Raw genomic sequence first — 15141 nt, 5'->3', positions numbered from 1 at the left:
GGGGCTGCTTCTGTGAATTGCTTATAAAACGGCTGTGCATCGATTTGCATGCACATTTGTATAGTAATTAGCTCATTATAATATCTTTGCATACAATTTTCATTAGCTGCTAAAGAGACAAGAAAAGAGCTTGGAGAACCCTTTTGTGCATGTTTCTCTGTGCACCTTGCTCGCTAAATCAGCTAGAACCAGTGTAAAAACCACGTTGCTGGCTCATTAGGTTTTGTGCATCTGGGCCTTAGTGTCCCTGAATTAGGAGTAATGCTTTAAACCGCCTTAAGCACTGTTTGGATAGACAGGCAAAATATCCAAATATCTATATCTACATACACAAACACAGCTATACTTAAGTATTTTGTTTTCAATTTTCTTTGTAGTTTAAACTATGGAGCAGAAACAGATCTTTTTCACAGACAGGCTTACACGGTGTCTCAGCTTCCTGGATATGCCACCACACATCACCCAACTGGTAAGTTTCTTCATAGTCAACTTAGATTTGTAGAAGTAGTTGTCATGGCACGTTCACCTAAATTATATCTAATGCAGCCTAAGTTGCGTGCGCAAATCTGGTTGTATTCTGTATTGCGCATGCAACAATCAGCACTGATAATTGCCACTAATTGGCTTTAATTAGAATTTACGAGCCCAGTTTCTAGGCGTATTCTATAAAGTGATGTGCCTAAGATGCAGATCTGAAAAGGGAGTGTGACCATGGAAGGGGCATGAGTGGAACGTAGTCACTAAAATTTACGTTCAGTGTTATAGAAAATGCCCGTTCCGCATGTAATTTAAGCGTCGGCATTTACACCAGGGTTTAGTTGGCGTAAATGGCTGTGACTATAGTCACTGGAAACTGTCACAGGGCATCTTCTATAAACTGTACCTAAATTCAGGCGTATTCTATAAACCTTGCCTAAATTTAGGCGTCATAAATAGAATCAAGCCCATTATGTATAACAGAAACGAAACCACACTAGGAAAAGAACCCTTATGAAAATGTAAACAAAAATCACAAAGTAGAGATTTGGCAGTGGCCATCCAGGAAAAACCAATGGGAAGTGGCAATCTCAAAGTTTTTCCTGGATGGCCATTGTCTTATCCCCTACATTATGTATAACACCAGAATACTTCTTTATTTTAACCTTGATGGAGAGCACAATATTGAAAATGAAAGACTAGAAGAGTAATATGAGAAGTGTTAATGTATTTTTCTACCTCTTCTTCCCTCCCCCCCCCCCCCCCCCCCCCCCCCCGGGACTGTCAGTCTGTTTGAACTTTAACAAAAAATAGTGGTAATAAAACGTTTCATTGAGCTATAGTTTGAAAAAAAGGAACAAGTGTAGGCATTGTTTATGACACTGATTTTTGTAAATAGGTTGTCACTCTTTTAACAGATAAAGCAGCCAAGGGATCAGGCAAGTAGCCCCAGCAGGAAGATGAATAAGTTCTCAAGCACTGGTTTTCACTAGCATGATAACATAATTCAGTACAGTCATTCCTCATTCTGGTTAATAATATATATGAATTAGCCTAGTCACACCAGCACCATATGTGCAGGTCATTTGCTAATTAACTTACAATCCATGTGTAAACTAGTGGTCCATAAACGTTATCATGTAGTGACTCACATTATCAAAATCAGGTGTCATTTTAAATGTTCTTTTGCATTTGAAATAAGCATTGATTGTTTTTTTTTGTATGCATGTTTTTGGTTTGTGTGTGTCATATTGAAGGTCATAAAGTAACTTGTTTGACTTCTGTGACCTTGCCCAATGTATTTGCTGATTACAAATTGGTAACTCTGGGATGAAAGCCAGAGCTCATAACCTTAGCTGCTGTTAGAATCGGAATGTATATTTTTGGAAGTGGGTAGAGGATATGTTCTTTATTTATACCGAATATGTTTAAGTAGAGCATATAATTATCTTCTTTTACAACGTAGGGCTTTCTGGAATATTTGATACCAGCATTCATGATGCAGTCAATAACACTACAGAAACTTCCGTGATGAATTTTCTCACTGCAATTGAATCTCGCACTGCTCAGGCTGCTGCTTCAGGAACTTCTCTCTTACCACAGTTCAGGGCTGCATCGTGGCAGACAGGTGATCTCTTAAAGAATCTGAATTTGTAGATTGCAACAATTTTAAAGTACAGTGGGGAGTTGTTAATACTTAAGCATATTTCTAGTGATACAAATTTTCTTTAGTTTTTAATAGATGAAATCCCTTGTAAAATTAAACATTCATGTCTCTTTCCCCAGTATGCTACCCTTTAAACAGCAGATGAAATTTAAAATATATCCTGAGTTGAACATGGGTTAATAAAATACATTCTTCAAATGTTTACTTCAGTAATAATAATAAAAATCCCCCCAAACTCTCGTACATGTAATTCCAGTCTTGGAATGCTTTATACTTGTATAAGCCTTTTCTCCGAGGACAGGAAGGCTAATATTCTCACAATTGGGTAACGCATGCCTGCTCTGAAGCTTGAATCAAGCTTTTCACAGAGGTGTTTTGGAGCGTGAGACATGCTTCAGTGCACATGCGTGAGTGCCTTCCCACCCTTCGTGCGAACGTGGGACCAATGGTCTGTTTTTTTTTTTCTCCATTGAGGTGAGGGTGCATTTTTTTAACCTCACAGCTGCTGGTCTGGTTCTTAACAGAGTTTCTTTTTGTGCTTTTTGGTTTTCTTTTCATCACTTATGTGCCTCGTTCAGGTTCTTTATATCTCCGTTCGATTGTTTATCTTTAATTTATTTTTTCTCTTTTACCATGGCTCCGTAGGCTGTATTTAGGCCTGAGCTCTGGTGGGGGTTTTCCCTTTGTTTTTTTTCTGGTGCTTTGTTCTCTTTCAGCACCGAGTCTCACCTTTCTGTCTGCTTTTGGTATGATTATATATCCCTTCTAACTGTTCTGTGTCTTCAAATTCAAGCCAGAACTCAGAGTGGCTTTCAGGAAACTCTTTGGTGCCATACAAGTCTTAGATGTCAGCATCGATGTTTATGGTGTTGACGTCAGCCGTTGCATTGGTACCTGCCTCATCATCGACTGCTATTTGAGTCCCTGGACCCTGCGGTTTTTGGCACCAGCTTGGGGCGTGAGGCTTCATTTTTTGCTTGTCAGTGCCCAGGATTCGATGCGGATACAGTGCACTGCTATTGGTGCTGAGGAAAGTCAGTATGGATCGTTGCGTCGATACTGAGGATTGTTGACGTCAGTACCGTAGATCTTTGGCCATATGAGCTTCATTGATTGGCATCAGTCACCGGTGCCTCCGAGGCACTGCAGCATTGGTAAAGTGTCTTGATACCAGGAGACATTCCAGTTAACAACCGCTGCAGGAGTCTTGGAGCACCAGGACCCTGCTACTTGAAGCCTGGCCGCATTCGTAGTGCCTTGGCGTCAACGGTGCTTGCACCAGCCATTCTTCTTCTCTAAGCCCATATGGTCGCTGCTTCACTACGGCAAATTGTTTCCTTTTTTTCAAGAGCATTGACATCGAAGGTTCTTGCGCCTGCCATGTCTCTTGACATCCAAGCCTTGATCCTGGAGCATTGTCGTCAAAGGTGCTTGCACCTGCTACGCCTTTTGTTTCAGCTGTGCTGTCTTCCAGAGCATCAGCATCAAAGGTGCTTGCACCTGATATGCCTTTTGTTTCAGCTGTGCTGTCTTCTAGAGCATCAGCGTCAACGGTGCTTGTGCCAGACACATCCCTTGACATATGAGCCTCGATCCTAGGACATCTGTGTCCAAGATGCTTGCACCTGCCACGCTATTTGCATCTGCTGTGCTCTCTATCAGAGCATCAGTGTCGATGGTGCTTGTGCCTGACACGCCTCTTGAGAGCCTCGATCCACATCAGCATCGAGGCTTTTTGCGCCTGCCATGCCTTTTATATCTGCTCTGCATGGTCCTCAGCCTGTGATGTAGCCTTCGCCGCTGGTGTCACATGCAGCACTGGGGTCAACTGCAGCCCACGTCGATTGACTCAGCTGCAAGCAGTTTTAATGCAACTCGAGTCTAGAGCCCTATCTTCGATGCTGCTTTTGGGTCCTGCCTCTTCTCAAGTGAGTAGGACTCTGTCTCAGCCCACCCATGACTGGTTCCTAGCTGGCACCGGTTAAGAGTATTATGGGCGTGAGATGCGCATTTCTGGCACTTCTCAGAGAGGGCATTCTTTAGAGTGCCATCTGCACCCACCCTCCCTCCACGGACACGGATGGTTTACATTGACAAGCCTGTCTTTCCCTTCAAGGAAATGACGAATGTCTTTTCACTACCTTTGGAGGTGGAGGATTGCTTTTTCCTTTTTGAGTTTCTGGAATGCGAGGCTCCTTCTAGGAGATCTGTACTAGTTCTGGTCCATTAGCTCTTCCGTGAAGTTCTCGTGAGGGGTGCGGAGGTCCTTCTGTGACCCACTCCCTCACATAGATATAGCCACCATGCACCAGTTTCAGAACTCTCCTGGTTTTCCTGGGCTATACTTCCTCCTTTCTCCAGAGGAGTTTGATTAATGCTCACAGAAGTATGGATTTCTATGAGCTATCCTTTGGTGCCCACTAGCTGGGATGCTAGTACCTTGGATCCACTTGGAAGCTCAGATACGAGGCTTCATTTCTCTTCTCCGGACTTCAGTCCTGCTACCTCTCCACGAGCGTATACTATGGAGCTTCATTCCATGCTCACTTTGGCAGCTTCTCTCCCACTGGAGCTAGTCAAGTCACTTTGTCAGTTGACTGCGCAACAGACAGTGTATCACCAGTATTGCGTCAGGTGCCATGTCTTGGCTGCATCTTCCAGTAGTTCTACCTCTGCTATGGCCGCATGACCCTTGGTGACTGCGTCTCTCTGTTTTTGTGTGTTTGGCGGAAACTGATACCTGCCAAGTGCCGGAGAGATTACCCTTTTAGAACATGGTTGGAAGGGCTTGCTGCCCTCATCACAAACTGCACAGCCACCGTTGCATTCTCTCCTTTCAGGCGCCTTTTCCAACTTCCTGCTTGTCTAGGAAGCTTTTCGTTCAGTCGAAACAGAGGTATTTTTATTGCCTCCTCTTCTTGTTAGCCTTAATGAACTTGAACTCAGCTTATTACTTCCATCTTCAGCATGCACTTCAGCCTGAATGGTTCTTCAGATGCATGAAGATGACTCTAGAGGGAAGTTGCTGTAGTACCAGTCGGTGCCCCTATGCCCTCCTGGTTTCACAGAGGCCACAGTTATTTGGGCCTCAGGCAGATGACCTGTCCACCGGGATTGGCTCAAATCGGTTCTCAGTATGAGAAGTTCCTTCTGGAATATCTCTAAGCCCTTCCGCTCGAGTCCATATTGCCAGGGAACAACGGCTGCGATTCTATTCCTTGTTCTCCATTAGGCCAATGTACGCAAGGGGGATACTTTCCATCCTGCCTGTTTTGCTACTTTCTCAGCAAAGAACAGTTTCTTTACCAAAGTATCCTACTCCCTATGGTTCTGGATATTCATTGGTTCTGCTTTCTTCACTGGCTGGATATTTATCCACGTGCAGTCTCTTTCATTTCGACTGGGGATATTCCTTGTCATCTGCAGCAGATGAATCCATTAATTGATAGGTTCTATCCGCCTACCAGCAGGTGGAGATAGAGAACACTGAAAGACCATAGTGCCTCTAGGACGGCTAGCCCCAACTGTCTTTAGTATTTCTATGTCTCCCAGCAGGTGTGGACGTAGCTTGATCAGCTCCTGGATTTCAGACTGCCTGGGGTGGCTCCTGTGCTTTGCCAGTTGAACAGGGGTGTTGTGTGTGGTGGTGCCCACTGTAAAGGCATGTAGGTTCGCCCTTTCCCTGCCTTACCCATTCCCCCCGCCTCAAGGAGTCCCTCTGTTGCTGCCTGCCTCCAACTTTCCTGACAGCATTTAAAAAAAAAAAAAAAAAGAGCGCGCTTTTACTTCGTGGCTGTTCTGAGGCTTTTCCCAGTGATTCTGGTTCTGTGCAGCTTGACCGGAGCTCGTAGACTCTGTCCTCTGAGGTGAGAGTGGTGCCCAGCTCCTCCGGGGAGGTCCCGCGGACGCCGTTCTGATCGGGGTAAGTTTTTGCGCAAAGCCGCCATTTTATTGCTATATTCCTGTCCTGTCGGACGATGGCTGCTAAAGTAGTTAAGCGCTGCTCCCGTTGTGGTAAATGCAGATCAGCAGCGGGGCTGTGTGAAACGTGCTCCTTAGACGCTCACGCTGGTATGAGCATGGCGAGTGATGTTTCCTCCCGCTCAATGGAGCTGGCAGCGGGCGCCATTTTGGAAGCACCACATCTCGAACCTCGCAGTTGCGGAGGAGTCTGAGTGCAGGAGGACGCCTCGTTTAGAGGCTGCCAGAAGAGCTACTACATCTGTTTCTCCTGAGGCGGAGGGTCAGGGTGAGTTTTTCTCCCCTGAGTTATGCTGTTAATGCATAAGGCTTTCATGCTAAAAAGAGTTCTGCCGCAGGTGTCTGACACTGCGTTGCATCCTGGCTTACCTCCGGGTGTTGATGCCCCGGGGATGACTTCAGAGGCTATTTCCTCCCTCGAGCGTTGGAAACACACTAAACATAGATGGGTAAATTCCCGTCTGAAAGTGGCGCATATCCCCCCCCCCCCTGTGGTCGGGCTGCGGAGAGTCTGAGGGATCTGGCAGGCCATCAGGGATGGATGATCCAGAGGAGGGTGCCTGTTTGCCACTGGATTTGGATGATCCCAATGCGGTCTGGATTTTCCACCGAGATGAGCTGCCAGCTCTCATTGTTGACACCTTGCAAACCCTCTCGATTGCTGATCCTGCTGAAGGCAAGGCCTCCTCTGTTAATCTTAGGATGGCGAGTACTGAGAAGCCTTCTCGGGCCTTTCCGATGCATGACTCCATCCAAGAGCTTATTTCTGCTCAATGGTCTGACGCCAGTGGGCCTTTGAAAGTGGCCAGGGCTGTGGGTCAGCTTTACCCTCTGCGTAAAGAACACTTGGCCCCTTTGGGGATGCCTAAAGTGGATGCATTGGTCACGGCGGTGACAAAAATGACCATTCTCCCAGTAGAGGGAGGAGTTGCTTTGAAAGACATGCAGGACCGGCGGCTTGAGTCCGCGTTGAAGCGGTCCTTTGAAATTGTGGGCCTTGCCTTGAGGGCGTCTATTTGCAGTTCCTATGCAGCCCGGGCATGTCTTTCCTGGCTACAGCAGGCGGTGGAACAGCCCGCAGATGGTGCGGGCCCCCTTTCTGAGGTTGCTCCGCGGATGGAGTTGGCCCTCTCATTTTTGGCTGACGCCCTTTATGATGTGGTCAGAGCTTCGGCTAAACAGATGTCTGTGGCAGTGTCCGCCCGCCGCCTTCTTTGGCTGTGGCATTGGGCAGCTGACATGGCTTCTAAGCAAAGACTGGTGAGGCTACCCTTTCGGGGCCTCCTGTTATTTGGAGAGGAATTGGAGAAGATTGTGAAAGACCTGGGGAAATATAAACCCCAGAGGTTACCTGAGGATAGGCCAAGGCCTTCTTCCAAGGGTTCTGTTTCCCTCCTCTTCCAGACCTCGCTTCCGTGAAGCTCAAAGGTATCGCCCGGGGCGCTCTGCTGGGTTTTCTCAACGTGCCTATTTTTAGCAGAAGAACTCTTTTCACTCGGACAAACGTTCCGCAGGGGCCGTTTCAAGGCCAGGAGTTCATGGGTGTCCTCCACAATGATGGGACACCGGTCCACTCCTCCTTGCCTGCAATAAGAGGACGTCTTCCCTCTTTCTAGAGGAGTGGACCAAGATTACCTCAGATCTGTGGGTCCTGGACCTGATCAGAGAAGGTTACCGACTGGAATTCGGTGCCCCGGCGAGAGACGTGTTTGTGGAGTCCCGATGCGGCACTGCCGTAAAATGGGCGGCGGTAGAGGAGACCTTACAAGTCTTGCTGCACCTCGGAGCGGTGATCCCAGCGCTTCCCGCCGAATGCGGCTGTGGCCGCTATTCCATTAATTTTGTCGTGCCTCGAAAAGGCGTTTCTTTCAGGCCGATCCTTGACTTACGAAGAGTAAACGACGCTCTCAGAGTACGATATTTTCACATGGAAACCCTGCGCTTCGTCATTACGGCGGTACAGCCAGGAGAGTTTCTCACGTCTCTGGACCTAAAAGAAGCTCATTTGCACATTCCTATCTGGCCTCCACACCAGCGGTTCCTCCGCTTTGCAGTGTTGGGAAAGCATTTCCAGTTTCAGGCCTTGCCTTTCAGCCAAGCCACAGCTCCCCCGTACCTTTTCCAAGGTAATGGTGGTCTTAATCTCCTGTCTCAGGCGAGAGGGTATCAGAGTTCACCCTTATCGCAACGACTGGCTCATCAGAGCGGATTCGGCAACCGAGAGTCGTCTTGCCACAGCCAGAGTGGTGGCGGTCCTGCAGTCACTAGGCTGGGTGGTCAATATACCCAAAAATCACCTGACCCCCTCTCAGTCTCTCGAGTATTTGGGGGTCCAGTTCGACACGGCATTGGGGTTTGTCTTTCTCCGTGACCAAAGGTGGTGCAAGCTTCAGAATCAGGTCCGTCTGCTCCTGCGGATGCCTCGTCCGCGAGCTTGGGACTTTGTCCAGCTGCTGGGGTCGATGACGGCCACCTTGCAGGTAGTGCCTTGGGCGAGAGCGCATATGAGGCCTCTGCAGATTGCCCTGCTTCAACAATGGTCTACAATGTCCCAGGAATATCAACGCAGACTAACGTTGCTCCCTGCGGCCCGGGTCAGTTTGGAGTGGTGGCTCTCCGACAGGATGCTGTGCCAAGGAATGCCTCTGGCGCTTCCTTCCTGGTGCCTGGTGATTACAGATGCCAGGCTTCTAGGCTGGGGAGCGCATTGCCTAGGAAGCTATGCTCAGGGTCTCTGGACACCCATGGAAGCGGGGTGGTCCATCAATCATTTGGAACTGAGAGCGATATTCCAGGCTCTTATGGCCTTTCAAAAGACTCTGAAGGGGCTTGCTGTCCGGGTTCTGTCAGACAACATGACAGCGCTGGCATACATAAATCGTCAGGGTGGCACTCAGTGCAGGGCCCTGGCCGCGGAGGCTGCTCAGATTTGCCACTGTGCCGAGCTCCACCTGCAGCTTCTGTCAGCAGCTCACATAGCAGGTCAGAGCAACGTGCAAGCCGATTTTCTCAGCACGCATCAAATCGACCTGGCGGAATGGGAACTGGCAGAAGAAGTTTTTCTTCAGATTTTTTCCAAATGGGGGACTCCCGGTATGAATCTAATGGTGTCAAGGGCAAACGCCAAAGTGCCTCGCTTTTTCAGCAGAAGGAGAGATCCTCACTTGGCGGGGTTGGATGCTCTGGCTCAACCCTGGTTCTCGGGCCTCCTGTATGTGTTCCCTCCTTGGCCCTTGATAGGACAAGTCCTACTGTGGATTCGACAGCACCGAGGTCTGGTGATTCTCATCGCTTCAGATTGGCCAAGGCGTCCGTGGTATGCGGATCTCCGCCGGATGTTGGTAGACGCTCCGGTGCATTTGCCTCTGGTGCCGAACCTGTTGGTTCAGGGTCCGGTGTCTATGGAGGATCCCTGCCGATTTGGTCTTACGGCCTGGCTATTGAGAGGGGGTAGTTGAGAGACAAGGGCTACTCTAACAAGGTCATCTCCACTCTCTTGCAGGCCCGCTCGGATCTGGTGCAAATTTGAGGCGTGGGGTGTTTCAAAGGCGATCACACCCACGCGAGCTACAGTTTCAACTGTGCTGGACTTTTTGCAGGAGGGCTTACAAAAAGGCTTGGCTTACAATTCCCTGCAGGTGCAAGTGGCAGCATTATCATGCTATCGAGGGAAAGTCGCTGGCTGGTCCCTTGCTGCTCATCCGGACATTGCCAGATTTCTCAGAGGGGTGCTTAGGCTCCATCCTCCTGTCCGGTTGCCCTGTCCGGCCTGGAATCTGGGGCTAGTATTGAAGGCTCTTCAGTGTTCGCCCTTAGAGCTGCTTAAGCAAGCTTCGGAAGAAGGATGTGACTCTCAAGACAGTCTTTTTGGTGCCCATGACATCGGTTAGAGGCGTGTCTGAGCTGCAGGCGCTGTCCTGTCTGGACCCTTTTCTGCAATTCTCGGAGTCTGGAGTAACGGTACGTACAGTGCCTTCCTTCCTGCCTAAGGTGGTTTTCACCTGAACCAGCCCATTTTTCTTCCTTCCTTTTCTAGGGAAGAGTTCCCGGACTCCTTTGGGCAGTTACATCTTCTGGATGTCCGCAGGGCACTGTTGCAGTATCTACAGATATCAAATTACTTCAGGACTTCTGATCACCTTTTTGTCTTGTTGTTGGGTCCTCGGCGTGGAGGCCCGGCGTCTAAGGCCACTATAGCCCGTTGGCTCAAGGAAGTCATTTTTGCTGCGTATCTGCTTTCAGGTCGGTCTCCGCCTGAAGCGTTTAAGGCGCATTCCACGAGAGCCATCTTCTTCTCGTGGGCTGAAACGGGTGCACTCTCTCTTCAAGAGATCTGTAGTGTGGCTACTTGGGCTTCTCAGCTCTCGTTTGCCCGGCATTACAGGCTGGATGTTGCAGCGAAGCAGGACGCTGTTTTTGGAGCTCAAGTATTGGCTCGTGGTGTGGCCTGTTCCCACCCTAAGTAGGGATTGCTTTTGTACATCCCATCAGTTAATGGATTCATCTGCTGCTGATGACAAGGAAGGGAAAATTAGGTTCTTACCTTGGTAATTTTCTTTCCTTTAGTCACAGCAGATGAATCCATGATCCCTCCCTGTCTGACTTTGTTTTTTGTTCAGATCTTTCATGCAGATATAAATCTCATTGGGAGAAGTTGGAAAACAGTTATCAGAATTTCTACATGATGTTCTACTACAGGAGGTTGAGATCGTCCCTCCTTTGATGCTCCTGTTATGGGCGATTGTTTGCTGTGAGGAAAGTTTCTGTTATTATACCATTATGGTTCACTCTGCTTTGGAAATCTCAAATACTGAAGGCAGTTGGGGCTAGTCGTCCTAGAGGCACTATGGTCTTTCAGTGTTCTCTATCTCCACCTGCTGGTAGGCGGATACAACCCATCAGTTAATGGATTCATCTGCTGTGACTAAAGGAAAGAAAATTACCAAGGTAAGAATCTAATTTTCCCTTCTACCTCCTGTACCACGTGCTGCCTTTTGGCTTCATGTCCAATCCCGGGACCTTCACCATGTGTCTCGTTCTTCGCAGCTGCCTGTGAGTCCAGTTCTTTGCCTGTTTGGGTTCGTGCAGAGCATGTCGATGACTGTTGCTCGGGAGTCCATATGGAGCTCTTTTCGGGTACTGGATTTGCTGCCTGTGAGTCCAGTTCTTTGCCTGTTTGGGTTCGTGCAGAGCACGTCAATGACCAGTGCTCGGGAGTCCATATGGAGCACTTTTCAGGTACTGGACTTAGGGGGATTTGTGTTTTCACTACCTCCCAACTCCGTCTGCCTCTCATCTCCCTGTTGGGGCAGGCTTTGTGGTTGAGTAGGTAGTACTAAAGAGCCAACCCTCTGATGCATCCTTCTTGGCCTCGGCAGATTTAAATTCCTCTTATTCTAGAATTCTCTTTCCAGGCGCCATGGACCATGGAGTATTCTCAGACCCTCATTCCACTTAACGGGGGAGCAGATCTCTTCTGCATCCCATCCTCCAGTCTCTGGCCTGCATGGCCTGGATGATTGAGGGCTTCCTGGCTTTTTCTGAAAGTGTCTCCACAGTCTTTCTGGCTTTTCAGAAGGTTCCCCTTGGGAAGTGTTTCTCTTTCCAACGGGATGGGTTTGCTATCTGGTATGTATGCCTTCTACATCTTCCTGAGTTTAGTCTACGTCAGCTTGGTGAAGATTCGCCTCAGTTTCCTCAGTGCTCTCATCAATGTATAAGTTCTTCCGTATGCTGCTTGTTTTCCTGTTGAGGGGAATTCTCAACCTTAACCTATTTGTTTCTGATGGCTGTTACATAGGCTTGGGACTATGACCTTTGGCCCTGTCAGCAGTTTCATCTTTCATCGCAATGCAGTGGTTCTCTGCATGTACCCCTAGGCTCCTACCTCTGGTTGTATCTGGGTTCAATCTACATTAGTTGCTTCTCTTGCCTCCATCCTTCACACAGTCTCATGCATGGCAAGCACATATTCCATTCATCGCACTACAAGCGAACAGTGGCCTAAACTTGATGCTGCCTCAGCCCCACAGGTTTTCTTCTTAGCCTTTAGTTACCTTCCTTCCTACAGGAGGTGGCTCGCTATTGGGGATTGCTAAATGTCTGTTTAGCTACCTCCTCCTATATTTTTTCTTTTACTTCTGTCTAGGCCGGGCTACTCGGGATAATCCTCTTTCGACTTGCTGTGTCAACGCCATGATTATATTGTTCACTTCTATTAGGAAGCTTGGTTGGGCTTTTGTGTTCTCTTCATTCCACAAATTTATGTTTCATTCCTGTTCTGGGTAGCATGCCTGCGGCAGCATTCCCATCACTAATTTGATGGAATAGTAATGCGTTTTTACTTTGGATTCTAGAATTGACTCCACCCACCCAGACCCCCTTTATTCTTTCCCAAACTTCACTTCCAACAATTTGCTTACCGGTTTCTCTATGTTCTGATCTCACCATTTTGAGGTGCAAGTTGTCATTGGTGGTTGTTCCTACTGAGCTTGGTAACTAGGGATTCCCCAGTAGTGATTCCCAATAGTGAAAATATTAGCCTGCTTGTCCCCAGAGAAAGCAAAGATACTTATCTGTAGCAAGTATTCTCTGAGAACAGCAGGCTGTATATTTTCACATACCCTCCCACCTCCCCTTGGAGTCATCTTCTATACTATAGTACTGTACTGTTGGTCCCACATTTGCTTGGCGGGCGGGAAGGCACTCGCGCATGCACACTGGAGCGTGACTTGCGCTGCAAAAGAGCTCTGTGAAAAGCTTGAATCAAGCTCCAATCCAGGCAATGTGGTATTGCGTTACCCAGTTGTGAGAATATGTAGCCTGCTGTCCTCAGAATACCTGCTACAGGTAAGTAATCTTCGCTTTACCATCTTATCACATCTTCCCCCACCACACCCTTCTAGAAATAACCACCTTAGAGCTCTAGAACAGCACCACTTAAATAGTAGGGAGCACTTATCTCCATCCTTTTATAAAACTGAAATATTAGTGAATCTGGACTTAGTCAAGACTTTTTCCTATGCTATTATAAGGGCAGTTTTAAAGGCTTTCTAGTTGTAAAACCCAGCTCTACACATGGAAAGCACGCAATGTAAAATTTGCTGCCGTAGATATGTATAGAAGCATCTGAAGGGAGCAGACTTACAAATACTCTTGTAGATATATAAAATGGGCATTTCCAGGGACTGAGTTTGGGTTTGCAAATTGTAAAGTCCATGTGGATAAATCAGCAGACAGTGTATTTATGCATGCATATTGTGGAAAATCTGCACCCCCTCTCTACTGCTGTTAGGTAGCTCTTGTGTTGCCACAATATCATAGCCACCAGTTTCATTACTACATTCCAGAAACTTGATTTCCTTAGTGTCAGCAGCAGATGAATCCAGAAGCTTGTGGGTTGTGACCGTCTACCTGCAGGTGGTGATAGAGAGTGCTGAACTGAACTGTCTTATATGGTGGAGTACATAAGTATTGCCATACTGGGACAGACCGAAGGTCCATCAGACTCAACATCCTGTTTCCAACAGTGGCCAATCCAGGTCCCAAGTACTTGGCAAGATCCCAAAAAAGTACATTACATTTTATGCTACTTATCCTAAAAATAAGCAGTGGATTTTTCCCAAGTCCATTTTAATAATAGTCTATGGACTTTTCCTTTAGGAAGCCGTCCCAACCTTTTTTACACCCTGCAAAGCTAACTGCTTTTACTACATTTTCTGACAGTGAATTCCAGCGTTTAATTACACATTGAGTGAAGAAACATTTTCTCTGATTTGTTTTAAATTTACTACTTTGTATTTTCATTGTGTATCATCAGTGATGATGCCTAGATCTCTTTCCTGGTCAGTGACTCCTAATATGGAACCTCCCTGGCCAGTCATTATTCTCTGTCTCCACTCCAGCGGGCGGATGGACAGTCTCTCACAAGCTCCTGGTCTCCCCTGATGGTGGCTCCTGTTCTGGGTCTCTCAGTGGAGGTTTGGAGTGTGTGGCTGAGCGGTTCAAGCTTTAGGGAGGGGGGGTACACCTGGTGATATCAGGTACCGTCCCCCAACCTTCTCCCTTCTCTAGCCCTTCCTCCATTCTTCTTCCTCTCTGAAACAAAAAAAAAATTGTGGCATAGTTCTTTCTCCGAGGACAAGCAGGCTGAAGATCACCACGCATGGGTCGTCGTCCGCGACGGCTCAGGAGCTCCAGAAATTAACAAAAAGTTCTAGAAACAGCGTGACGGGCGCGGGAACAATGCACCGCGCGTGCGCGAGTGACTTCCCGCCCGCGACGCCCGTGTGTTTCCCTCAGTTTCCTTTTTTCCGCTTTGTGAAGAGGGGTTGTTTTTCTGCCGCTGCTCGCATTGTTCTGGCCCAGGAGATGTTTTAGCGTCGCGTTTACGTGCTCCGGTTCTTCTTTTTGCCCTTTTTTTCTTATTTTCTACTTAGTCTAAAAAAAAAAAAAAAAATCCTTATTTTCGTAGTTTTTTTCGACTTTGGTAAGTTTCCTTTCTCCTATCGGTTTCGGTCGCCTTTAGGCCGCCCGGTCGCGTACCTTCATTTGTTTGTGCCTTTTCATCGGCACCATGGAGCCGTTTGATTTTTCGTCCGCTATTTTTCCTCCCATGTCATCGAGGACTCCCAGCGGCTTCAAACGCTGTTCCCGCTGCAACCGGACTATCTCGTCGACCGATCCTCACGCTTGGTGTCTCCAGTGCCTCGGGCCCAACCATTTACCTGCTTCGTGTAAGCTTTGTAAATTAATGAAAAAGCGGACCCAGGTGTTTCGAGAGGCTCAGCGTGAGAAGCTTTTTCCAGATCGGTCTGGACCTTCGACGTCGGCATCGACATCGGTACCGAGGTCGACGGCATTGACAATGGCTTCGAGGGAAGCGGCATCGAGAGTCCAGGTAATGGCTGCCGAGAGACCTGTTACTGCTGGGAGCAGTGAGGCATCGAGTGGGTCTCCACCCGTCTAGAGGCCTACTGCTATGCAGGCCCCCCGGGACCGCTCTGAGTCAGACCCGG

At 47.9% G+C, this 15141-nt stretch overlaps 1 protein-coding gene across 9 annotated transcripts in view; it reads left to right on the top strand.

Annotated features, from left to right (window-relative positions):
- LOC115468724 (glutamine and serine-rich protein 1-like) overlaps positions 1-15141 on the top strand; it is a 240834-nt gene that overhangs the window by 29425 nt on the left and 196268 nt on the right. For 8 of the 9 annotated variants that reach the window (XM_030200646.1, XM_030200649.1, XM_030200653.1 and 5 more), the window contains exons 2-3: positions 378-469; positions 1943-2104. In XM_030200646.1, the coding sequence (XP_030056506.1) occupies positions 378-469; positions 1943-2104 (254 nt within the window). The remainder of the gene's footprint in view (positions 1-377; positions 470-1942; positions 2105-15141) is intronic. The other variant, XM_030200651.1, reaches the window with a different exon arrangement.

The sequence above is a fragment of the Microcaecilia unicolor genome, chromosome 4, assembly GCF_901765095.1.
Source record: "Microcaecilia unicolor chromosome 4, aMicUni1.1, whole genome shotgun sequence".
Taxonomy (NCBI): domain Eukaryota; kingdom Metazoa; phylum Chordata; class Amphibia; order Gymnophiona; family Siphonopidae; genus Microcaecilia; species Microcaecilia unicolor.
This window is presented reverse-complemented; position numbering and strand designations above follow the sequence as displayed.